This window comes from Condylostylus longicornis, unplaced genomic scaffold (genome assembly GCF_029603195.1).
Source record: "Condylostylus longicornis isolate FDR11 unplaced genomic scaffold, ASM2960319v2 ptg000049l, whole genome shotgun sequence".
Taxonomy (NCBI): domain Eukaryota; kingdom Metazoa; phylum Arthropoda; class Insecta; order Diptera; family Dolichopodidae; genus Condylostylus; species Condylostylus longicornis.
In genome coordinates this window covers 6,376,524-6,404,185 of record NW_026578018.1, presented here as the reverse complement: position 1 = coordinate 6,404,185, position 27,662 = coordinate 6,376,524, and the positions used below count along the sequence as shown (strand labels likewise).

At 21.4% G+C, this 27,662-nt stretch overlaps 1 protein-coding gene across 4 annotated transcripts in view; it reads right to left on the bottom strand.

Moving 5' to 3' along the window:
- LOC129611435 (innexin shaking-B) overlaps positions 1–27,662 on the bottom strand; it is a 205,012-nt gene that overhangs the window by 20,012 nt on the left and 157,338 nt on the right. The window contains exon 1 of one of the 4 annotated variants that reach the window (XM_055524582.1): positions 17,071–17,504. The exons of the other annotated variants lie outside the window; for them this stretch is intronic. Coding sequence (XP_055380557.1) covers positions 17,071–17,430 — 360 coding nt within the window. The 5' untranslated portion in view covers positions 17,431–17,504. Of the gene's footprint in view, positions 1–17,070; positions 17,505–27,662 lie in introns of those variants that run through there. 4 annotated transcript variants of the gene reach the window in all.

Here is a 27,662-nt window from a genome sequence, read left to right as displayed (position 1 = left end):
TTTCTCCAATTTCATTATTAATGTTTGTTTTATAATAAACACCGAGAAAAACAAAGAGAAATTTATATAGAGAAAATAAAGAAAAAAATTTTTCAATTTTCTATATTGTTTTTTTTTTTTTTCAAAATTTCCATTGAATTTTATCAGAATCATTTGATATTTTCTAAATCATTTGTATTTATTGTAAAAAAAAAAACAGAGAAAATATTCTGCAATAATTCCAAAACTATATGAAAGAATAAAATATAAAATTGTGCTATATTTATAATATAGATGTTTTCACAGGAATCCATAAGAGTATATGGGCAGAGCATATATGCATGCCATGTATGATAATATTAATTTGTATAGTGATTATATTGGAGAAAGCAAAATTGTTGAAATGTTGAAATCAATAAATCTTTTGAATTTATTTGCTTTTTTTCTATTTTTAGAAAATGCAACTTTTGCTTTAATTTTTTCTTTTGAAGATCTTCTGTTCTTCTCAATACTTTCAATATGAGTATTTAATTTATTTTTTTTCGTTTTTTTTATTCAGTAAAACTCACATATTAATTGCTTAAACTATTTATAGAAGATACCACAGCGCATATGTTTACGTTAACTTAAAAATTAACATATAAAAATATCAGGATGTAAAAGAAAAAACAAAACATTTAAAAAAATAATTTTCACTTTCTTTTCTTTCAATAATAATTAGAAACAAAAAAAAAAATTGCATGATTCTTATATGTAAACTAAGAGTTTTTCTTTTCACAAAAAAAATCACAATATTACAAAAAAATTTATTACAAATTTATTTAATTGAAAAGTGCAACGATCCTTGAAAATGTTAAAGAAATTTTAATTGAAGCATTTATTGAAAATGAAATGCAGCTGTCAATACTTTTAAATGTTTCTTGGATAAAATTTTCTTATTAAAAATATATGGGTACATATATATATATATCATATATATATATATATATATATATATATATATATATATATACGAAAGGAAATGTAAAAATAATAAACATAATTATAAAACAGAAAAATTAACAATTGTTATTTTAACTTTAACCCTCTAAATACAAAAATTTTATTTCATTTAAAAAGAATAATTTGAATTTATATTGATTGAGTGTTGATAATTTTAGTTTAGAGTAGAGAAAATACTCTTTAAAAATTTTATTGTAAAAAAAAATTGTTTTATTGAACTGAGATGTTTTTATTTTTTGGTATATACATATAACAAGTTTGATACAATTGAAAAAATTTTGAACTTTTTACGATATTGCTTAATAATTTGGTATTAAGAATATGTAAATTAAATTATATTAGCCCAATTAGATTTTAGAATGATGAACACTATGATTTTTGATTTAGAATATAATACTACAAATGATTTATACTACTTTTTCTGATGTCGATTGCTTAAAAGAATAAAGATAAATTAAAATAAAGCACAATGCAGAGCCGTAAAGGTATTCATTTGTTAATGGTTTTAAAAATAAAAATTGCACATTTTGCGGGGTATATTGTATTCAACGTAGTTAATAAAAAAAAATTATTTTTAATAAAGGCTTACTAACACATTAACTGATGTGAAAGACCCCAAGTAGTTCTCTACTCTACAAAAATCAGAACTAAAGTTGCTATGGAATTTTATTCTTGAATACATAATTTTAGGGTCAAGTTTTAAATAATTTTCATTTTCGATAACTTAATCCCAGGTATCTTAATTATAAAAATTTTTAAATTTGAAACACATTTATTTACATCTAACTGTATATGAATATTCTTTTTTTTCTCAAAACGAAAAAGAAACACCTCAAAAATTAATAATTAAAATTTTTTGGAATAAAAAAAAAAATATTCTTTTCTTATACTTACATACTTTTCGTTATTGAATAATATAACAATAAAATTTTATAATTTTAAGAACAATTATGAGAAATTTTTGTATATAAAATTATTTTATGAGATTGATGTGAGTCCGTCAATTATAATAAAAAACAAGGGGAGAACAAATCTTTTTAATATGCCAATTATCATTAACTTATTACAGCTGCCATTTATTCTTAAAATTATAAAAATATACCATAAAGACGTACCATATGGCTTTAAAATATTTGATAGAATAAAAGAGTTTACAATATGGATACAAAATTAAATATTAAATCGAATTGAATTTGAAAAAATTCTAATTTTGAAAGAATTAGAAAAATTTGCGATCTGATTTTGCATACTTTCGATTTATAGAGCAGTTATCAAAAATAATATTTTTTCTATACTGGTTATAAATTTTATGGTTCTGGATAACAAGACGGCCTATAATGAGTATTATTTTCTAGCCTAAAATTACTCTTAGTTCGAAGTTTTTTGAAAAAATATAAGGTATGCATATAAAAATTTAAGAATTTTCTTTAATTTTCAAGAATATTTAAAATTTATTGAAAACATTTTTTTGGTTAAGTACATATTGCCACTTATAGTTTATACGAGTACGTTCACATAAATTTTTACATAGAATATTGATAAAAATATTTAGCACGTGAGTTATTTTATAGTGAAATTAAAGAAAAAAAATTTTTCATTTTATTGTTTTTCATTTTTTTTTCATTTACATTTTTGATTTTTACTTTTTTTTCAAGTCTTTGATCTTTATTAATAATAAAAATTAAGGAAATATATTTGAAATGTGTATGATTGCGGTCATCATTTTGAAAATATGACATTAATTTTCTAAAATTTTCATTCATATTTTCATTGACACGAATATAATTTTTTATTGCTATAATAATATGGAAAAAGTAATTGATTTTTAATTTTTTATAAATAGGTATTGAAAGTTTTTTTTTCATTAACCATCATCAGTCTGCACGGCACTCGTTTGTTCTTTTAAAACCCTATAACTTTTAATGTTATAGAACAAAGTTTATAAAAGATCAGAAGAAGAAAATGGAAATGGATTGAACACATAGTCTGAAGGGGGCCGAGTACAATAGTTAAAGAGTGGAAACCACAAAGCAAAAAGGGGTATGAAGACACCACGACTAACATGGAGACAAACAATCCCCAGAAATTAGCCACAGCTGGAAAAACTTTGGCAGAAATGAAAATATTAGAGTAAAATAGAGTTGGATGGAAAAGCTTTGTGGAAGCCCTATGCTTCCAAATAAAGTGAAATAGGGCAAAAAAAAAAAAATTAATTTTTCATTTTTTTTTATCATATAAATTTTTACTGAATTCACATACTTTTAGTTTTATGAAATATGTAAACTATATTTATATTCTATTTTTAAATGCAATATAAATATAAATTTCTTTTAAACATCTGCTCTTGGTCGATTAAATTTTTACGTTACTCATGATTTTGCATATGGTTTGGGTTTATTGATTAAATAATGATCTTAATGATTATATACAATTATTTTGTATAGTTAATCATAATTAGACATTACAGATTTATTTGTGAGTTCAGTCAACTCAATTTAATAATTCCGTAAGGTCAAAAATTTTATTAATAATAGTTTTGATAATATTAACTCGTAATTTTGAATTCTATTAGCAATATATAAATATATATATGAAAAAATTTTATATATAGATTATTAAATCAGTTCTTTTGTTGGTAAAAGTTTAAATCAATTTTGTTGTTGGTAAAAGTATAATTGTAATTGCGGTTGATTCCATACTTTCGAATATTGCATTGGAATGCTCCAGAAATTGAAGTTTAGATACTTAAATCTGCTATTTGTAATAAGATATAAGATATTTGTGAAAAATTGTTTGCAATTCATGAATAAATTCAATGCAATATTTACGTGGGTATAGAAACCGGAGTCAAATTACTCAATTTCTTGCAAAAATGAAGATAAATGATAGATAAAACAATGTATGATTCTCCATCAAACTTCTATTAAACTTTGTTCGAATGCAATTCACTAAATCAAATTGGGAAAATATTTTTTTAACAAAATAAACTATTATGTCGTTATTCTTGAGGACAACAAATTATGATAGTGTTATACACCATGTCAACATGATTCGAACTTGAAGATATTCAAGAGCTGGGCCTCTTACAAAGTTGTATTATGACTACATTTCAATATTAATATAGCAAATATTTTTTAATTTCTCTAATTTATATTTCTTCATACGAGTTTTTGAAATAGTCATCAATAATCACAACACCATGCATATTTATACACAAATAATATTATATTCATTGATGATTCAAGAAAATTTCTAAAAAGAAAATAATTTTGGAAATTTTATAAGAATTTTTTTTGTTTTTGTTTTGGAATTTATGCAATAGAGGTACAGTGCTGACAATTTATTTATCTGTGGATTAGAAAAAATTTTTCGAAAAATTTAATAGTTAAATAAAAAAAAAAAGCAATATTAAAATAAGTAGAACATAAAACAGTATATAAATTTCTATAGCGAAATGAGTAATAATTTCTTTTTTCTTTCGAAAATATCTTGGAAATTTTCATTTTAATTATATTTTTTTACTCACCGGAAATGTTATTTTTGGGCGGACTATAATGATGAATTTTTAGTAAAGGTCATATAATGTGATTTATTGTTACATTATAATTTATAGATCTCATGTATTATATATATAGTATATCCGTATAAAAGAAAGTATAGCACGTGTTAACAAAATTATTTCTTTTAAAGATTATAAATTCAAGAATGTTGAAAGAATTCATAGTGTTATTACTATTTTGTTTGATCTATTGCAAAATTTTATATTTTAAAATTACATTTTATTTGTGTTTTATTGAAATAATATGACGGAATTACGCGTATCATTAATCTTCTTAAAAAACTAGTAAATGTGAAATAAGTATATAACAGAGACATAAAATATAAGTTCGTCATATATAAAAATTCTATGAGCATAAAATTGTATGTGAAATCGTAACTTTACTATAGTCAATAATATTTCATTCCATTGTTTTGCCATTCGACTCCTTTATTTTATTTCAAACTACTGTATTAGAGCTGGGGAATGTTGTTCTACTCGAAGAAACAAAATGGGAAAAATTTTTAATTAGATTTCTTTACTTTTTACTATTTCACAAAGAAATTATCCTTTCAGCCCAATATCACAATAATTTTTCAATTTTGGAGGGTTATTAAAAAAACGATTGTCACTCTTATCAATTTATTTATTTTAAAAAATTTAATTGATAGAAATTTGCAATTGAATTTCATACAAATATTTTCCTTTGCTGTTGGCATTATTATGATAGTAGTAATTTCTAACCATTCAATAACTAATAATTAATTTATTTAAGGAAAACGGAAAAGAAAATCTTTTGCAAAATTTTATCTATATTGTGTATTAATTTTTATTTTATGGAATATATTAAATTAATTGTGCATTTTAATTAAAGAAAAATGCCTTGGAATTCCCAGATCAAAAATATATTCTTTTATTAGAAGTATTTGTAGCAAATGCTTTGGTGTAAGCCTTGACAAGTATCCAAATAATAAGTGGTTTCTGTTTCAATTGTAGCCCATTCAGCTGATAACTCGGACAAAATGTTATCATAATGTATATAATGATAAATTTTTTGATTAAAAGTTCAAAAAGTGTGTATAATGAAGAGTTAACAAAAATCAAATTTTGTATTTATTACGAAATTTTATTAATAGAGATTTTTTTTTGTGTTTTTTCAAAGTTAAAATTAGAAATATTATAAATAGAAGAACACTATACACGTTTATATGTATATTAATAAAATTTATGTAATGTAGTATATACATATATGAATATTATGTAGATATAGGTATACACCCTCACGTTAAATATATTATGCTAAGTGATATACTATTATAATTAAATTAATCACATAATAATTTTTGTAACATGTGTTTTTGGCATTCGTTTATACATACCATGACGGTATATATATATATATATACAATGTATACAATTTCCTATTTTCATCCCATATTCTTGTCATTTCTTATACCTCTTTCATGATATTCTATGAGTATATAGGCAATGTTCTTATATTTGAATTTTTGGTTATTTTATTTTTGAAGATAAATTATGTTTTTTTTTCGTATAACAAAAAAAAAACAGCTATGTATATACATATATATATATCTTTTTTGACATTTTAATATGTATGTACACATGTATTTTAACCAGACTAAAAAATATCGCTAACATATACGCATGCATATATACGTATAGTTTTGCATAAAATGAGTATATTGATAGTTTATTAGCGCGGCGATTGTCTCACATCTCATATTCTCTTTGGTATATGTGCGTATATGTTTATATGCATATTAATATTTTGATAATCTCATCATTTATATTTTAAATTTTGTATTTAAAATTGGTGACGGTACGACAGCGACATTTTTTTTTATTAAACTCATTACCAAGTCACGTTCTCTTCTTTATTTTATTTTTGATTGTTCTTATTTAATTGTGTTATAATTTTATTTTTGTTTTCAATTTTATGTTTTTTGGAAAAGTATGAAAAATATCCAGAAAATTTTATTTTCACATTCGTTTGTTAAGAATATAATTTTCCGTTTTTGATGATCTTTTAGAGATTCTGGAGATTTGTGGTAGTTACCCGAACAAATGCAGCCATTCCATTAAAATTTTTAAAATGAATGTAATCGGACACACCCTTAAAAAATGTGATATTAATATCTCTATTTGTCTTTGTAACATTCAAAATAACCTCTTTGAGTTGTATGGCTGCTACCAGAACGTTCGAATTGGTTCAATTACAATTGCAAATGTCCTTGGCAAAGAAAGTTGGACGGTTTGGATTCGATGAACAGAAGTATGGACATGTGTATATCAACGCAGAATTTTTGGTAGACAACTCGCCAAATAGGTACAAACTCCATACCAAAGTTAATATACCTTTCACGAAGGCGCTTTGAACTTAGTTTTTATTTAAAGAATGATTTTGTTAGAAATTTTGCTTAATAACAATTCCTTTATTTTCTGCTTCACCAGAGTTCTACTAAATTGTGAGAACAATATTAGATTACAACAGCAGTTTAACTTTTTTTTTTTCAAATTTAATTTTTTTTAACCTTAGAATCAATCATTAGGTTACGAGTATAACTCGGTTGTATACAACTAAAACAGTTTTATTTTGTTGTATCATTTTTTTACATCAATGGAAATAATTTTTCAACCGACCATTAAATTTAATTAAATGAGCATATTTTAGGTTTTTTCGTCCAAAAACTTATTGTATTTGATAATAGTTGATGATAGACTCAACTGATAAATTTTTTTCATATTAATAGCTTTATAGGGATTATCTCATGAATTTTTTTAAATTTTCTGTTCCTTTTTTAATAGCAAGAAAAAATAACGTAAAACGTAGGTGTTACACTATCATAAATTTCTAATTAATTGGATTTTGTGAAACATTTTGTAATAGTATTAAAAATATTAAAATTAAATTATTAAAAAGATAAAAAGACAACCACAAACGGTTGAAAAATAATTATTAAAATAGTGTAAAAAAGTGACATAAAATTATATTGCTAAAAACAATTTAGGGGGACGAATTAAATTTATTGTAAGAAATGAAAAAATTCATTAAGAAAATTTAAACACCATTAAAAGCTATTTAAATAATTTAATTTTAATTAATTTTTATATTTCATTTAAAAGAATATTGAATGGAGTTCGACTAATTGCAATGAAGTTACATATTCGATACACTGAATACTACACTGAATTCATATTAGTTAGTTGGTTTTTCTCTGAATGGGAAAGTGTTACTTCAATGCGTTCTAGCAATTTAACAGAGTTATGAATGAACCAACCTTAAGTCAATTAAATTTGAATTTCTACTAATAAAGTTGGGTCAAACAAATGATTTGTAATGTATGTATCACTTCTCCCTTCAACTAGTGAAAATACTGCTTTTAAAAACAATGTACTACTTTATTAAAATTACTTTCATTTCTATACGAGTTTATTTAAAAAATTGCATATATTTAGGATGAGGCAAAAAAAAAAGGTGAAAAGGGTTAATTGCGTGAGTTAAGAAAAATAATTACATTTTTTGACGGCATTTTTTGATGACAACTTTCTGCATTTATAGAATTTTAAAAAAGTTTGTAGTTTCGAAAATATATGTTGCCGAAAATTAAAATTTTTCAAATTTCAAGAGGCGATAACTTGAGAGGTGGCGGAGGTGGAAAAAAAAAATTCTACTTCTATCGAAATAAGAAATTTATTAATATCTAGAAGTCGACAATATTTTAGGTCGCTACAATATCAAAAATTTGAAAAAAGATAGATTTCAGATAACGGTTAATTTTAGCAGCCATTTTGCCTTTATTAATTAATTATATTTAATTATTTAACAATATTTATTTATGATATACCGCTGCTAAGCCTGGACAATTATCCCAATTCAGCTGCTATACTCAAAGATGTAGAAGTTTTGTACACATGTCCACGGGCGGACGGATGGACAGACGGTCGGGCACTCTGAAACTAATAAGCACTTTTTTTGAAATTTTTTTTTCCATACTCCTAAAAGGTAATGACGATCTCTAAACAAATTTAATTAATATAAAAATCTTTAAAGATTCTTCTATTTATTAAAAATTTTGTTATTTAATTTTTGGTTATTATCGTTTCCAATTCAATATAATTTATTTAATTCAAATATTATAATAAAAATTATCTTGTTTCTATATTTTGTGAAAACCTTGTAATATGTAAAAATTCAAAGAATGTATATATTATGTACCAATGACATAAAACAAATTTCTTTTTAAAATTTTTCCAAGAATAAAAAATTACTTAACAAAACCATAGAACATTAGTTTTTCTCTTGTGAAACATTTGTGAAGGACAATACTATTTAATTCTTCTAAGAGCATAGAATACTCGTATGTAAAATACGAACTGATTAATTTTTCATGTTTTAAACCAAATTTACTATGTATATATTTTAAAAAATGAAACTAAATCAAAGAAAACATGGTTTTATATCTATAGTTCATACAAAATTTTAAGGGATTAATTTAAGATTTTAAATGGAATGTTTGATGTCCGTCCATTCATAAGGAAAGTTTTTACACCAAAGAAAAAAAACTTAAAATGAACTTCTTTATTTCTTTTCCGTTTTTCTTTTGTTTTTCTTAAAAAACTCTTGAACATTATTTTTTATCAAAAAAGTAATAAATTAATTAAGTTAAAATATCATTTCTTAACGTTCTTTCTTTATATTTCATTTAAGATTAATGAATTCTGAAATATTTAAAATTGTTTTTCTTTTATTTTATTAAAAATATATAAAAAAATAAAAACATTATACAGATGGCTTAATTGATTTAGAATTTTGATATTTTTTTTTTAATTTGTTTTAATTTTTATTTTTTTTATTTTTTTTTTTAAATATTAAACAGTCCATTGGACCATCACTAAACTTATAGTTGTTATCGTATACAAATAAATATATTGTAATAAAAATAGACATTGAAATATTGTTGTATATTTTCTCATAAATTCAATATAATAATTTAAAATAAAATAAAAAATAAAACAAAAAGAAAAACAATTTTTAAAACAAAAAACACAAAAAATTTTCAAAATATTTATAAAATATTTGGTCAAACATTAAACACAAACCACAGCACAAAAAAAAATAAAAATAATAAAAAATAAAACAATAATAATTTATAAACAAAAGAAATGTTTTGTATACGTAAAAACACTTAATAATTTAAATTTATTTTGGAATTTAGAACATAAAGTCCATAAGATTTTTATGTATAACCTTAAAAAAATTATAATCCTTTTTGTATTATTATAAGCCAATATTGTGAGTTTTGATTTGTAAGAATTTTCTATTTCCTTCTTCAAGCAATATTTTGATCACAGTAATATTTTATTAAAATACATTCAAAGCTGAATTGAGAAGCAGCATTTAGCTAGAATACCCATTTTCATAAAATAAAATGATTAATTCCTTCCCGATTAGTTGAAACATGACTGGTCGACAAGAGATATGAAAGTAAAGACTCATTCATATCAAAAGATATAAAAGCAAAGACTCATAAACCAGACAATCCAGTGTCCTTCTTCTCTATTAAGAGTAATTTGGTTCTAATGAAAGCCAGACATTAGCAAAGTGAATGAAGAAGGACTCCTCTTTTGCTATTTTCCGAAAACTGAGACATGACGTGTTAAATGATAATTTTAATCTGGTTACGGAATCTTCCACAAATGTTTTATGTTTACGCTTACAAGAATTGGTACCTGCTCGGATGGAACATTATTAGGAGATTCTTAAAATTTTTATATATGTATATATTCAGTGATATTGTTGGTAAAAGACGAGACACGTAAAATATTCTACTTTTCTTATCATTCAATGAATTGAAAAAGAGAAATACAGAATGACGTTTTATTTGGAATACTATTAAATAAAAAAATAATAAAGATATTCGTTGAAATATTTGAAATTGCTAAGTAGTAATTTAATTTTCAATTACTTTTAGTTATGTACAATTTTACAGTTTCTCAATCCTCAATTCAATTAAAGAGATTAAAGAGGTAAAGGGTGGGGTGGTGTGCATAACATTTTGATATTATTCTGTCAAAGTAATGAATGAAGACGATTTTGCAATATCAAGAGAGGATTCCTGTTGGAGTTTTTCAAGTTTTACAAAATTTAAATTATTACTTTTATTAAATTTAAAAGAAAACTAAAAAGAAAATTCACGCCAAGAACATAAAGACCAGTTTTATAAAATAACCTGATCACAAATTCAAGGCAAAACAGTAAATTTTGATGAATAATACAGTTTTATATTTCATTAACAAATTTCCGGAGTCTGTTTTCAAAAGAGCATGTATAATTTAATACTTAAATTTTATTTCTAATTTATTTTCATTTTCAATGTCTAGTATGTGTAGGCTTTTAAATTTTTATTTTTTTCTGTTAATTTACAATCTTCAATGGAATTTTAACTTAATGTATGTTAAAAAATAATTCCCAATAGTATTTATTCCTTTGGGAGTTATGACTAGTTGCCAAAATACATAATTATTATCCATATTATTATCTCCGTGATATACGTATGTATGTATGTGTATATTTATATATTCAAAGAAAATTGTTTTAATATGAAAATATCACAACAATGTATTATTTAGTAAAATACAACATAATTTTACAACAATTTTAAAAAATATTTTTATATTAAGTTTATAATAAAAATATTTATATTATATTTATGAAGGTGTTTATATACACAAGTTACAAAAACGAATGCCAATATACTAATGTAAATATAAAATAAAACTAAATAGAATCATAGAAAAAAAAAATTTAACGTGTTTCAGGGTCAGAAATTTTTTTTTTTTTTTTGAAAAACAAGAGAAAATAAATGATTTTCGATAAGTAGACTGTTAACCATGTAGTAAATGTGGTTACACGCACAGTTTTTGTTTAATTCAAAATAATAATTACTGATCGTATGACATACAACAAGCAAGGTATTGAGATAATTCCAAATTCAATAAGTCTTTTTTTAACGGATGTGAATAATTCTGCATATTCTTGCACCTCATTGTAGTTAAAAATTTTTTATTAGAAATTTTTGAGAGTCTATCAAATTGAAATTCACAACTTATCACGGAATTTGTCTTAAATATAAATCTGTCGTAAATCAAAATTAGTTTTTACTGCTAGTAAAATATATGTGTAATTTTATATTATTTTAATCAACAAAGAGGAGCAATTTAGTCTTGGATAAGAGTAATATCTCTACTACTCAAACTACGTTCTCGTTCTCTGTTGTCATCTATAACTTGTTGTGTGTAGTTAAACGAGTTTCACCTAAATAAAGCAAAAATTTGTGTTGAAATGAGGTAGCAATCCTTGCATCTGTTATGTATTTTAATTTGTTCTTAATATAATGTAAGGAACCATAAATAATTTGTAATTCGACCCCCTAATTTTTAAAATTAAATGGGTTTTTCCACTTTTTAACAGTAATATAGAATTTTTGACAAGATTATCGAATTAATTAAAAATGGGTCATTCAATGAAAGTCATTATGATTATCTATGGTGATTTGTATAATTATCAGTCTTAATAATGTTACCAATATAGAAATTATATGTAGGCAAATACACCGAATTCTATAAACATGTTTTCTTTCTCGATTTGGAAATAGATTCAAGATAGATATGCAATTTATTATAATTATTTTAATATTGCCTTTGAGTTAATTTAAATTAAATTATTTTCTTTTTTATTTTCTTACTTTTATATATAAATTTGGCTTGGTTATTAATGCTAAAACAATTTCCATTAAATTAAGAGTTTTTATTTTTTTTTGTTATTATAGAAGTTTTACGTAAACATTAATGTCGATCATAGTAGAATCATATTATGTAGTGTCTTAATATACATATATATATATATATATATATATATATATATATATATATATATGTATATTTCTATATATTATATGGTTCACACATACACATATTACTCGTGATATGTATTAATTGTATAATTAATATATATATATATATATATTGCTTATTGAATTGTGGATAAAACTCAGGAAGGAGACTGTGAAAGTTTATATCGACATTTCATTTAAAACATTTTGTATATTGTAAATTGTTTCAAAATAATTTTTGTTTTATGATTTTATTTTTCTTTTCTCTAAACAATTTAATATATATTGAAAAAAACGTATAAAGAAGACGAAATTAAGCAAGAAAAAAGAAGAGAAAAAGTCAAAATATTGCTTTAAAAATGTCTAAATTGAAATTTAGTTTAGATAAACAAAAGATGAAGAGTGATTTTTATATGTAAATATTACGTAAACATGTATATATATATATCTGAATTTATATATATATAATATATACAATAAACATATATATAGTTTATTCACACAGCCTAAAAATTCTTAAACCTTAAATGCTATTATGTAGAATAAAAATCTAAATATCTTTTAAAGAATTTAAAATTGCCGGAAAAATGAAAAAATTCTTGTTTTTTTTTTTGGTTTTTCTTTCCAATTTACCATTAGGAATGAAAATTTTGAAAAAAAAATATTTAAAATTTTTTTATCAGTTGTTATCATGGTAATTTACATTTTTTTTTTCTCGAAAATCTTCGAAATTTTCGTACTCATAATTGACTTAAAATTCAAATTTTTCTTATACAAAAATTGCTATTTATTTATTATCTATAAAGAAATGTAGTACATAGTACATTTCTATACAGTATATACAATAGTACATTTCTATATAGTATTCTATATTTATGGTACATTGATAAACAGATAGTACATACATGTATATTATATTTTGTAAATTATTAAATAATTCCTCCGAAACAATAATTATGTTTTAAAAGTTAAAAATTGGAAAAATATTTTTTTTTAATCTAGTGGATAAAACATAATATGTTCTTATTTCATTAGTCTTGAGCTTCTCATAAGATAAAGATTATTGAAGCTAATTGAATGGCATTAGATAATTTAATTTTTCAGTTCTGTAGAACAGAAACGATATTATAATAAATTGTTCAATATTTTTGGAAAAATAAGAACCTCATTTTATGTAAATGTTATTTATGATTTTTAGTTTAATGTAATACTATATAAATGTGTATAGCAGTATTTTAATTACAGTAAATAAATAATTGAAATCTAATACATAGGATAGGTACTCTAATTTATTCCAAGGGACCGAAATATTTCTACTCAAATATTTCTTCCATAAAAGGGACACATTTCGTTTATTTGATCTTCATATCAGTGGTGTTTTAGTTGTAGTTAAAACAAATTATTGTTGTTTTAAATATATATACACTACTAATGATTCCGAATAGAGTGTTCAAAAGAATTTTTATAAATGAAAATTGTATAGTGATGGTACAAAGAAAATGATCATTAGATCTGCATTCTGGTAAAATTTAACATATCAAACGAAAATTTCAAAGATTCATTTCTGACAAATTTATTTATGATTTTCACCGATCACTTATAGAATTACCTCCGATACTGCTTTAGAATTACAGCAATACAAGACACCATAAAATTTTTCGAAATTTCAGAAATGAAACGATTATTTGCAGTATTTTTCAATTATGTACATTAATTTTCGTAATATGTAATTAAGGTTGTTATAATTGCAGCAGCTATGTAATATAATCGAAGTAAAATAAATTGTTTATGTACTTTTTATATAAATTTATATACATTGTCACATAATATGTATGTGCATATAGTTTATATTTTCAAATTTTGAAATCATATGTTTCCGAAATATTGTGTAGTCTTAACAATTTTTTATATTTAATTAAAATATTTGTAAAACATAAATCAAAGTCACTCAAAAAAAAAATACAACTCAAAAAATTTTAAAACAGAACTCAATTCAACCAACACCTTATTGTACTTACCATATTTTTGCAGAAATAATGAGAGAGAGTGAGAGAGAGAGAGAGAGAGACAAGAAAGAGATTAAATAATTCATATGAAAATGAATTTTCCTCTTTTTTATTATTTCTTTTTATTTTTTTTGATTTTTTTTTATAAATTAATTTTAAATTAATTTTTTTTCTTCAATAAAATGTTATGATTTTTATTTATTTTTACTATTATGGTATTTTTGTAAATTTGAAAGTCAAGGAATATTTCCGAATTTTGATGAAAATGATTTAATATTTTTTTTAGTTTATTATTTTTTATTGCTATTTTGCGGATTTTTTTTTTTTTTGATTTTTTGCTGATTTTTTGCCTTGATGAAACATTAATGATGGAAAATATTCCTTCAAATAAATTTACAATAAAAAATAAGCAAAATTTTGTTTTTTTTTTTTTGCTTTGATTTTAAATATCAGGTCTAAAAAACATCAAAGTAAAGATCAGATGGATTCGACCATAAAATTTTTTTTGTTTTATATATTTTTGTATATATATATAATTCCATTTTTTCTTTGTATATATATATATATTTTTTTTTGTAGGCATTATTCCGACCACGTCGTTAATATTATTATTTGATTGCGTTGAAAGCGATTGCGGTCGTTTACATGAATGCTTTTTTTTTATATGTTTTTTAATATTTCTAAATGAAATGAAATGAAAGTAAAAGTGAAATGAAACTAATATTGGTTTTTTGATTTTTATGTGAATAAGAAATATGCGCCATATGTTTTTCATAAATGTAATTTTTTAATATCCTATATATGATTATATGAGTGACTTTGAAATGTGATTAAATCACAGGTATTTTCAGCAGTTTTTTGTTTTCTCTTTTACTAAAATTTTAGTATTAAAAAATTTCGTATATTTAAATGATTGTTCTAAATTAACAAATTTATTACCATAATAAAATAATAATTTGGAAAATAAAAAATTTATAATATTATATTTTTGGAATAATATTATATTTTTTATTACTTGATCGTGTTCGTGATAGCAAAAGGTATATATTAAAAATATATTAAAATTTGTGTAGTAAATTATGTGAAATTCGGAATTACTATAGGAAGAGTTTTTTGAAATAAATATTCATTTAAGTATTCATTATAAATTTGCTTTCAATATAATGTTCACTGAATACATAATAATATTGTTATATTTTTGAGTAAGACTATAAAGTACTATTGCAAATTTGATTAATATGGTATTGCAAAATTATTGTTTCTTTAAAATAAATTATATTTTAATTGGTATTTGTGTTCTATTTTTAATTTTCAACAATGTTATCAAGGGTGTAATTAGATATTTGTAATTTTAGCAAAAATTAAATATACAAAAAATAAGAAAGAATAATAAAAATAAATTTAAATAATAGGCCCGAAAATATACAAAAACAAAATTACTTAAAACTTAAAATTTCTGAAAAAATTTGAAGGAAAATTTTTGAATTGAATATTTAATTGAATATTTTACTTGATTTTTAATTTTATCTAGTTTTAGATTTTCTTAAATTTCATTGAATTTAAATTGATTAAAGTAATTGAAATTTTATGAGATAATTCAAAAAATTATTCATAAATCCAAAATTTTATAACATTCAATATAAATCGGAAAAGGAAATTGTATATAATATCCGTTTTAAACGAATATAATAATGTTAAATATTTTCATTCATAATAATGTGTATATGGAAATATTAACAATAATAATAATATCAATTATTATACGATAAATATTTCATGTACTGTTATGTTACTTAAATTGTCTTATTTAAATTCCCTCTCATCTCTGTTTTCATATTTAAAAGAAAAGTTTAATTATTTTGAATAATAAGAGTAATTACAAAATTTTGTTCATATATAAATTGAATGCGTAAGTATAGAGAAATGAGTAAATAAATTGAGTAAATTTCAAAAATTCTTGATTGGTTCGATTCAATATGAACATTTAAGAGCAAGAGAGATTAAGAGAATAAATTAAATATGGGATATTTTCGAAACTTTTTAAAAATTTTTATATTAAAATAAAATTCTATTCTATAAATTTTTATTAAAATTTTAAATAGAGTATTAGGTTAAAAAATTTATTTAATGAAATAAAATTCCAAAACCTGATGATAATTGATTGTTTCTCAGTCCAATATAAAATATGTACAGTTTTACTAATATTACTTGAATCTCCTATTATTTGAGGAGATTCATTATTTTGGAAATCAATATTATTTACTTAAGATTTCCCAACATCTAACTGGGTTAATTTTTTTTGTGTTCGTTTTGATATTAAGGTGAAATCGAGTTTTAAGAGTTCTACGATATAAAGAATTTTTAATTATATTTAATTACCGTATTTTTCAAATTTTCTTATATAAAACAAATTTTTTGTTAAAGAATAAATTTTCGAAAAAATTAATTATACTATTAAAACATAAAATGGTATATTTAAATAAAAAAAAAATAATATCGTAAATAATAAATTACAATTAATATAAATAAATTATAATAAACTTATATAGGGTATATAAAATGAATAATTTGAAAGCATGCATAAATAATTTTTTTTTTGTTTATTTTTTTTTTTTTTTCTATATTTACAAACCTGAAAAAATAAACAAAAGCACACCCATTGATAATATTTATAATGTTTTCTATCACCAGGTAAACCTTCTGAATTACCAATACCTGGATATGGTACACTATAACCAATTTTTTTATTAAATAATGTTTTTATTGTATATGTTGAATGTATCCAACAATATGTATTTAATACATCCTCTGGAATATCTTTTGTATGTACACAATCAATTGGATTACCAACATATTGACGTGTTGTTATAATTAATGAGAATGCCATTAGTATCATCACAGTGATGGAATAATGCAAACGGAATACTGGTGAATCAGTTTTAATAGTACTGACCTTTATAAGGTTTTTTAGACCACGAAATATATCTAACATTTTATTTTAAGATCTAAAATTATATTAATAAACTGCATTTATTGTTTTAATTTTTTTTTTGTTTTGATATTCTAGAAATGCAGTTATATTTATTACAAAAAAAAACAAAAAAAAAATAATATTAATTTTTAGATTATATTTTTAATTAATAATTAATTTTCTCCTTTTATAATTATTTATATATATGTTATATGTAGATGATATTTTTGTTATATTTTAATTAATTTTGATTTTATTATTAAATATCTATCTAATTATATAATAATGAGTATTTTATTAAATATGGCATTAATATTTATATTTTTTTATTATTGCTTTAATTATAATAATGATAATATAATTATTACTTAAATAATTAATTAAGGACGTTTTTCTGTTTTATAAGATTATGTATATATTATATTATAATTATTTTAATTTTAATAAAATTTTAAGAAAATATATTTTAAATTATTATTTTTTTCATATGTATTTTATGTATACTTATTTAGTATATACTATTTTATGAAATATGATTTAATATCATAAGAATTGACTTGTTTAAATTTAAATTGACTCAATTTTGTTTTTTTCCAAAAATTTATTTTAGAAAATTTTTTTGAATTCTTAAAGTGTTACTAAATTTTAAGATTTATTGTTTCTTTAAATTGAAAATTAAGATGGGGATTTTTTTTATATTTTCCTATCCCTTCTCTTTTTTTTTTCTTCTTTTTTTTGGTGAAATATCATAGAAAATATAATAATTTTCTTTCATTAAATTTATTTGTAAAAAATTTTATTTTATTATTGAAATTTTGAATAAATTCTCTTTGTAAATTTTGTTGTTGCTGTTGTTGTTGATGTCGTCGTCGTTGTTGATTACGTAATAATTTACGCCGACAACGATGACAAAATTTTAATGTTGTTGAAATTAAAGGATTAAGCACCGTCGTTATTATTTTTTTATTATAATTCAAAATTTTTATTTTATTATGATTTTTTATAATTTTTTTATTAATTGTTTTGGCACTTTTATCACATTTGGACATTTTTTTTTTATTATTATTATTATTTGAATTTATTTTATTATATTCAATTTATTTATTTATTTTTTATTATTATATTTTTATATACATACATATATACATACATTTATGTATGCATGTTTGTGTGTATTTTGAATTTAATCTAAAAAAATTATGATTTTTTCATAATTCACTTTTTTTTTTGCTTCCTATTTTATTATAAAGGCACTTTGTGTGATAAAATATAAATAATAAAAATATATTTATATATAAAATTAAAAAAAAGGAAACTAATTCATTTTGTTGTTGTTTTTTATATTTAACATTATTTCTTAATTAAATAGAATATTTTCACTTTTATTTTTCGATGGTATTTAATTTTATTTCAAAATATAAAATTTATTTAATGTATTCGGTTTCTTGAATTCAAAAAAAGATGAAATTATGAAATATTTTTATATTGTTACAAGCCTATATTGTTGAGTATAATTATTTTTTAGAACATACAAGAGAAATGAATTTATATTTAGAGTATCTGTATAAAATTTTCTAATATTTCTGAATTATTTGATTAAAATAAAAGGATTTCACATAACATATAAATTTATAGGCTATTTAGATATAGGATTAAGAATATACTATTATAGTTTTAGCAATTTATAAAAAATTTGTTGCTTAAGAAGTTATCTAAAGTAGATTTTTGTATATAATCATTATATGTGATCTTATAATATTATATTAAATTTATTTTGTATACGTGAATAAAATATTATATAACAAGAATATAATAATAATGTATTAAAAGTAAGTTGGATATAAAATGAATTATTATATTCCAAAGAAAAATGGAAAATTTATTAAATGATTAAATTTTTATTAAGGTCAAATTAAAGTGAAATTGAATTTTTTTTTTTAAATTAAAGTATTTTTGCTGGGAAATGAACCAGAACGAGTAAAAATAAGGGTTTGAAGGATTAATATTTCTGAATTTTAATTTTTTAATCAGTCAACATGTTTAAAATATGTTTAAAAAATTTATTATTATTTTTTTAATAATTGCTATTATATTTGATAAAATATTTTTAAAATAAGGTTAATCCAGATTAAATGAAAATTTATAGTTAAAAAATAATTAAAATATATAATTTATTTTTTTTTTACTGTACAATATAGAATTCTATTAACAAAAGCAAAATAATAAATATTAATGGAATCAATTATAATTTATAAATTTGTATATAATTTATATTTTATAAATTTGGAATTTATCAATTTGTAATAATAATTATTAAAAATAAATTTAATAAATAAAATTTTGCATACTTTTAGGGGCATAATACTCTAAATTTTTTGTTAATCTCTTAACATTAATCAATAGCTAACTTGAGCATGCTTAATATCTTATTACTATATTGCAATATCATATTCATGTAATTATTGAACGTAAGTGATTATGAACCATAAAATATTACTAGTGATTGTGATCGAATTGAAATTTTAATTCTACGAAATCTGATTCCTGATTTGTTGAACCTGATTCGAATGGATAAACTTATTTTGAATTTAATTTATTATATTTTTGTTTCAGTTTAGCTTTCATTTTGTTTTAATTATTTTGGAAACAATTATTCAATTAAATTTTTTCTTTATAACTAATTGTTGTTACCTTATTCATTTATATTAATGAAAGTTTGAAATTTCCAAGAAATACTCCCGATAAATAGATAAATTTTGTAAATCACACAAATATTTTATACAATATGAAACATATACTGAATATATTGGATGCAAGTCTATATAAATCATAATGAAACGCATTGTACATTCAAAAATTCATTTTCAGCATATATGTATAACACAAATCACGTTCTGTATACATAATATGTAAATTTTTGCATCACTTTTCTTTTACATATTCATATCACATATATTATGTATCTTTTGTTGTTTTATTACATTTCTCATGTCGTTGGTACGCTGCAATATTGGTACAACTCAAAATTTGTTTATTTGAGAAAAAACTAATTTTAAAGTTTTTGAGATATTATATTTTTCTCGTTATAGCATTATTTTAGATTTTATTGTAAGGAACAATTTTCAATCAAAAGGAATGGTGTTTTTCCACTAAAAAGAAATATTTAGAGCGTTTATTTCTGTATACACATAATTCAGAACTCGTATTTTTTGAGTTAAGTCATTGTTGCAGCAAATGTGCGATAAATGTTTTTTGTACGTGATTCTTTGTTAAAATGACAAATCTTTAGAATTGTTTTTGCTTGCATCAACATTTTCATTTTTCTTTAATTAACAAAGTTGTAGCTAATAAGGAAAATTTTAAAATTTGCTTAGAATGCAATTCAATTGTTATTATATAATAATGATAAAACAATTTTTAGTTTATAGGATTGTCATTTGTAAATTAAACCAAACAAGATTCTTATATAGCATTGATTTATTCAATCAAAACAATTGATAATGAAAATATCAATGATTTTTGTATACAATGAAAATTATCCACATGATATGCCCTGATATAGAAAATGTACTCTTGAAATGTAGAAGGGCTTTCTATACTCTTTTTTTAGTGCTTAGTGAAATACTGTTTTATTGCGGGGCTTAAGGTCTTTCAATAATGATTAAATTTCCCTATTATTTTAAATATTCCCTATTATATTAAACTTCGTTCTCTTAAGAATTCAAAGTAGCAAATATTAAATAATTAAAGTATGTGTCCGGATTTAATTGTGAATTAATTTTTAATTAGAGTGTTTTAGAGTGACTTGAATTAGATTTTCATTGTTCATCGGTAATAGATGGGAAAGAAAGGGTTAATAATATTAATATTAAAACTATATTTTGTTTATTTATAAAATTGTTATTTTAATATTGTATTTAAAAAAGAGAAGATATTTTTCAATTAGAAAGTTAATGAAAATTCTTTCATTATTTTTTTTACTAAAATATTTATTTTATATTTTTTTTTGTTTTTGGTTTTTTCAAATATAATCAATCGCGCACCCATATTTTTATACTAATATTAATATTATTTGAAAAACTATTTAATATGTGTATGTATTTCAAGCGATTGGAAATCGATTTGAATATTCATTAGAGAATTGTAAAGAAAATAAAATTATAACAAAAAATTTTGCTTATATTAACTAAATTTAGTAATATGTTTAGGTTTTCCTTTAATAAATTTTAAACAAACTTTTATGTAAATTATTATCTTTAGAATGAATGAAAAAAATTATTTTTTTTTTTTTTTGTTAAATATTTAAATAAAAATGCACAGTGAAAATTCTTACGTAATATTTTTAGTTTAGTTTTTATTGTAATAAGAAAATAGGAAATATTTTTATAAAAATATTTTTTTAATCAAAAATTAGTTATTTGATTATTTTATTTCTAATTGATGTTTCATGTAAAAATTGTCAGTGTATAAATAAATTATTGCTAAAATATAAACAATTTTTGGATTATTTTTGAAAATTTTTCAACAAAGAAAATACAAATGTTATTTTACATGTATATAGGCGCTTTTGCTTATAAATTTATCATTTACAAAAGAATTTTCCGTTTATAAAATTAATAAATTTAAAATGCTACATTGAATACATAAACGAGTGAAAATTTGAGTATATAATTGAAATAATTTTCGGAAAAATATTAAAGGTTATGAGAATTTTAATTCTTTTAAAGTGTTATAAACTGTGCAAATTCATCTTTGTACACAATTTCTATGGGTCTTCAAAAAACTAATTAGATGTGCCTTTAATCTTAACAATTTTCTAAATTTCATAAACGCAAATGGGTTTTGTCTTCTGGTCTTAATGTTGGTCAAGTAAATATGACTGTTGAATATAATGCTAGCTTATAACCGAAATATTAATCTTGGGAATTTTATTTCATTGACATTATAACTGAATTCCCAAAAGAATTCAGTAAATAAATTATTTACTATGTTAAATAATTATAAAAATAAAAACGGCAACTAATAAGAGCGTCTACTGAATGAAAAAATAGTATAATTTTGGTTTTTATTGAATTAATATCATAGTATAATTTAATTATTAATTCTTTATTTTCTTGGTACAGGCACGAAGCATTATCATATAATAAATAAATGAATACTTTAATACCTTTAATTTAATTGACGAAATACTATAGTTTTCGAATCTAATGAAAAGCAAAAATACTATAGTTTTTAACTACTATAAAGCTTGCTTAACTTAAGATGTTCCTAATAGGTAAAAGAACGTTAAATGAATAAAATTGATTTGGGAATAAAGGTCAGTCAATCGAGAGCAAAGTGCTACTTACAATTTGTATGCGATCTTATTCTAGTCCTGGGTTTTGGAAATTCTAATTGATATGAGTCAAAAATGATTTAATAAATTGATATGAGTCAAAAATGAAATAATTGATATGAGTCCAGCGTAAATGCAGGAGAAGGCAATAATTACTGGAATACACTCACTCCTTTTATTTTACATATTTTACAAACTTTAAATTTAATTTGAAAACAAAATGTATTTAAAAAATTTTTCTACGTAAAAAAGCAAACTTACAATAAAATAACAGAGTACAGGGCACAAAAATAAAGAGTGAAAGCATAATGAAAATTTTTAGGTGAAAAAACATAAATTTTCCAGATACAATTAAATTGTTTTTTTTTCTATTTTTGTTTTTGTATTGTATACACAATAAAATGGTTGTATTAATATTTAAACTTTGAGATCTTCCAAGTTAACTTTAAGACTAAAACACCAAAAAAAAAAAGTTATTTTTAGAACTTAATTTGTTTCTTCTTTCTTTTTTCTTAAAATTTTAAATTTTAATGTTATACTTTTCTCAACATTAAAATTCTTTAGAGTCTATTGTATTTTATTCTGGAACTAGTCTACTATATGTTTAAAGTTTATAACACTTATTATTTAAAAAATATTTAAATGTAAATTTGAAGTCAATTTTAAAATGTTAGTCATATTAAATGAATTGGCTGGCTCTGAAACAATAATAAGCTATTCTTGTGCATTTTAGATATTCTCAATTATAGAATCTGTTTTTATATAATCACTGGGCTGAACAAGAATAGCCAAATCGATTTAAAATTTAATTGAGAGAGCACAAATATGTTTTACTACCATAGTGAGAATTATAACTGCACTTATTAAATAGTGAGAAATATAACTGTACTTATAGTCTAAACCGAATTAAGTTGTAAATAATACAACTCTGGTGTAATATTTATATTATACCATTGTAATGTGATACTACTGATTTTACAGAATCTTTCTATATTTATATAATTGTGTTAGTTTTCAAAGATGGAAAAAGAGGTAGAAAGAATAAAGCAGAATTCCATTGAAGCAGAAATTTTTTTGACACAAATAATGGGTGTTCCCATATAGTAATTCCCTAAAATTTTAAGTATTTTTGTAATCTGTATGCATGTATATTATGTCTATTTTACGATATATATACATACATACATACATATTTATTTAAAGCAATGAAAATTTTTAAATTTTAAATGAAATGAGTATAAAATTAAAAGAAATTGATTATCAAAATATTGTAGAATTTTTAAAAGTTATTCAAGCGACTCTTATATTTAAAAAAAAAATTAAAATGCAAAACAAAAATTGGGAAAAAATAGGGTTGGCAATATTTTTTATTACAAAGTCAAGGTATAAAGTAATTGAGTACAAAAATTGTTTATTAAAATATTTATAGTTCAAAATGTATCGAATTAGTTTAATCATACTCCTTAAGAAACAAAGCTAAACTTATGCATTTTATTAGTTGTGCTTGTAGCAATATTTGCTATGTAAATGGAATAAGAGTTATATTGAACATTTCATTGAAGATATCACAATCAGTTTTTAAAATTTTTAATCATATAATAAAATTATTTAACAATAGAAGCTATTAGAAGCCGTATAAAATTAAGCTGGTTCAAGATATTCATAAAGTTTTATTCAATAAATAGTTTAATATTTTCCTAATTAGATCAAAATCATGCGAAATTCTGGCCTTAATCTACAATTTTAATATTTCGACTTCTTTAACATTAAAAACAAATATTTGATTTATCAATTTCACTTTTTTAAAAATTAAATTTTATTTTATTCAGAATATTTGAATATTGAAAAACTTTACTAAAACCCGATGACTGACATTAACAACTACATTAAGTTTACATCGAGAATTTTCTGTTTTTCACTTAACAAAATTTATGAAATTTTCATTTTAAATTCCCGAAAAAAAAATTTTTTTTGTTCAAAAACTGAAAAAGAAAAAAGAAAATTTGTTAATGCTTTAATGCATTTTTTATATTTTCATTATGATTTTTCAAATAACCAAATTGTCTTGCTAATTATCTGAAATTGAATCAATTAATTAAAAATAAAAAAAAATCAGAGCAAATTAAAATGAATAAAGTCATTCAAAACTTAATGACCCTGAAACCTGAATGAGGGGCAAAATTACAAAGAAATGTTTAATAGCAGAAAAAAAAATAATTTTATTAAGTTTATAGTGCATTTTAATTACAAAATCGGAAAATTTTCCGCTATAAAACTTTTTATATTTTTATAAAAATGATTTTAATAATTCTTTTTTTATCTATAAATTTTTCATATTCTACACCGCTGTTTTTTTAAACGAGCTTGGTATTTAAGAAGTGTATGTTTGTGCAACACAACAAATACTTTAAGACAGCGATCGGCAATCTTTTTTGGGCTAAAATAATATTGATTTTCTGTGGTGGGCCGAACTTTGTCAACTTCTGCTTTAACATATAGGTATATAAATATCGTCATTGTGTATAAAAGTTAAGAAAATTTTAGTACAAAGTTTCTATTAATTTAAAAAAAAAAAAACAATTTTAAAAAATTTTTCAAAGAAATTTTTTAAAAAAAAATTTATTTTAAATGTGAACATTTTTTTCTAAATTTTTTTATTAATTTTTTTTTTGTTTTTTGAAGTTGATAAATATGACACAAAAGAATTTCCTGGTTTTCTTTTATAAATAATAAATTTCAAATTTATTAAATATATTTTAATATTATTAAAGAATCATTTATCACGTATATAATGTTTGTCTTTAAAATATATTTGAAGAAAAAAAGAATTGTGTTAAATTTAAAATGAAAAATTCAAGGAAAATGTATACAATAATGCAAAAACAAAAATTGTTTTTCAGTTCATTAAGCAGTCATATAGTTCTCTTAGCAAAATTATTGTTTTACTTATTTAGACGGAGATCAGTTAAGAACAGAAAGAAAATATTTCTGATCTAAGACTAGTGAAACGTTATTAAAAATTGAATAGAAAGGTCATTTATTAAAATAGAAAGTTCAAAATTTAAGTTTTCTAAATAATTATATTCGACGAACAAATGAGCAATGAAGTAAAACTAAAATGTATTAATTAATATTGATTTTCGACTTTCATGGGAGGTAAAAAAATTATTTTCTACCGAAAATTTATAGGTAATTAATAATTTCATTGAATTTTTCAGAATATTTAGTGGAAAAGCTTATAATATTGATTGAAATCTAGTTACAATGTGTCGGAAAATTAATATATAGCCTACCTTATCCACTTACAATTGAGCTAAGAAATTAATTAATAATCGGTAATATAGGTTGTATATTATTAAAAAATATAATATTATATTGTAATTCGTGTTGTGGCATCTGTAAATCTAAGAATTCGATTTACATCTAATTAAATAACATTTTAATTTTTAATCTAACAGATGATGTTAACGTAGCAACTTATACATGATTATTATTTACATTATCTGTAAAGTAGCTCAACATTCAATGATCAAATTCAGCTGTTATACGTATTTACTTAAAATTTCTATTATTTGTTTCTATAAAATTGATAAACCTATACTTATAAATAAATGGAATTAATTTTATATAAAATTATAAATTTAGTTTTGTTAAATTTTAGAGTCAATGGTCATAATATTTTGTCAAACAAATTCTTGCTTTTAAAGAAAGCACTATACGAGTATACAAGTACATAGGTTTTTGATAATAAACTGGTTTCCAAATTATTTAAATCGCACCTAAGTGCAAATTTAATGAAAATATTTAATTTATTTTTTTTATATTTTAGAAGGTAGTTAGTTAATTATTACTGAAAATATTATAGAGAGAGGTTATGAGTACTGATGTAAATCATTTTAGTACTTGAATGTCAATCACAAATTGTAAATATATGTTTGGATATTTGTGTGTATCTACTTTTAAAAATTCTTTTTTTTTTGAATTTGTTACTATTAAATTTTCGAATTCAAATATATTTTCCTAATTTTTATGATTGAGATATAATTTTGTTTGATTTAATTATAAAGCAATTGTCAATTAATATGCAAATAATATATTTTTTTTTTTAATATAGAATAAAATTTCCCGATTTTATATGTTCTATAAAAATTTTTATATATATTGGTGGTGAAACGCACAGATATGCTAAGTAGCAAATTTAAAATTTTTCAAGGGAGAATTTTGAAAGTTTAAAAATTTTCGAAAAAAAGGCCAGTTAATTAGCATAACGCTGTATAGTTAAATTTTTATTATTTGTTTTTTTTTTGTTTTCTAAATAAATTACTTAAATTATTTAAATTAGTATAAAATGACTAATAGTATTAAAATTACTAATAACAACTGAGCATATTCGCGTTTCATCACTATATCAGTTTTTGTAATAGAATCATTCTAAGAAAAAGCACTTAGATATTTTTTTCAAATAATTCAAATCTTGCATTTAATAAATTTGTATCACGCCGATCTTAGAAACTAATACAGGTTCGTGATTAAAACCTGCACTACAGAAAGTGAACTATTCGAAATTAATATTGATGTAAAAAAAAGGCATTTTAAAAAATTTGATATTTAGAAAATTTTGTGCATTTCACCGTCGATATAATACAATAAAAAATAATATTTTTAAAAATTTTGCTAGTCGAATTGAATATACACAAATTATATTCTTCATAGCTATAGAAATTATGCAAAATCCCACAAGAAAGAACAAATATTTGGTAACACTACTATTAAAACATTAATTATAAAAAAAAGAAATTGCTGCCTGTTATAATAAATTACTATTCTTAATCATCTCTAATTCAATTCAAATTATATGTATATTACAGCATAGTATAACATTATTGATTAAACCATATTCGTATCACATACATATATT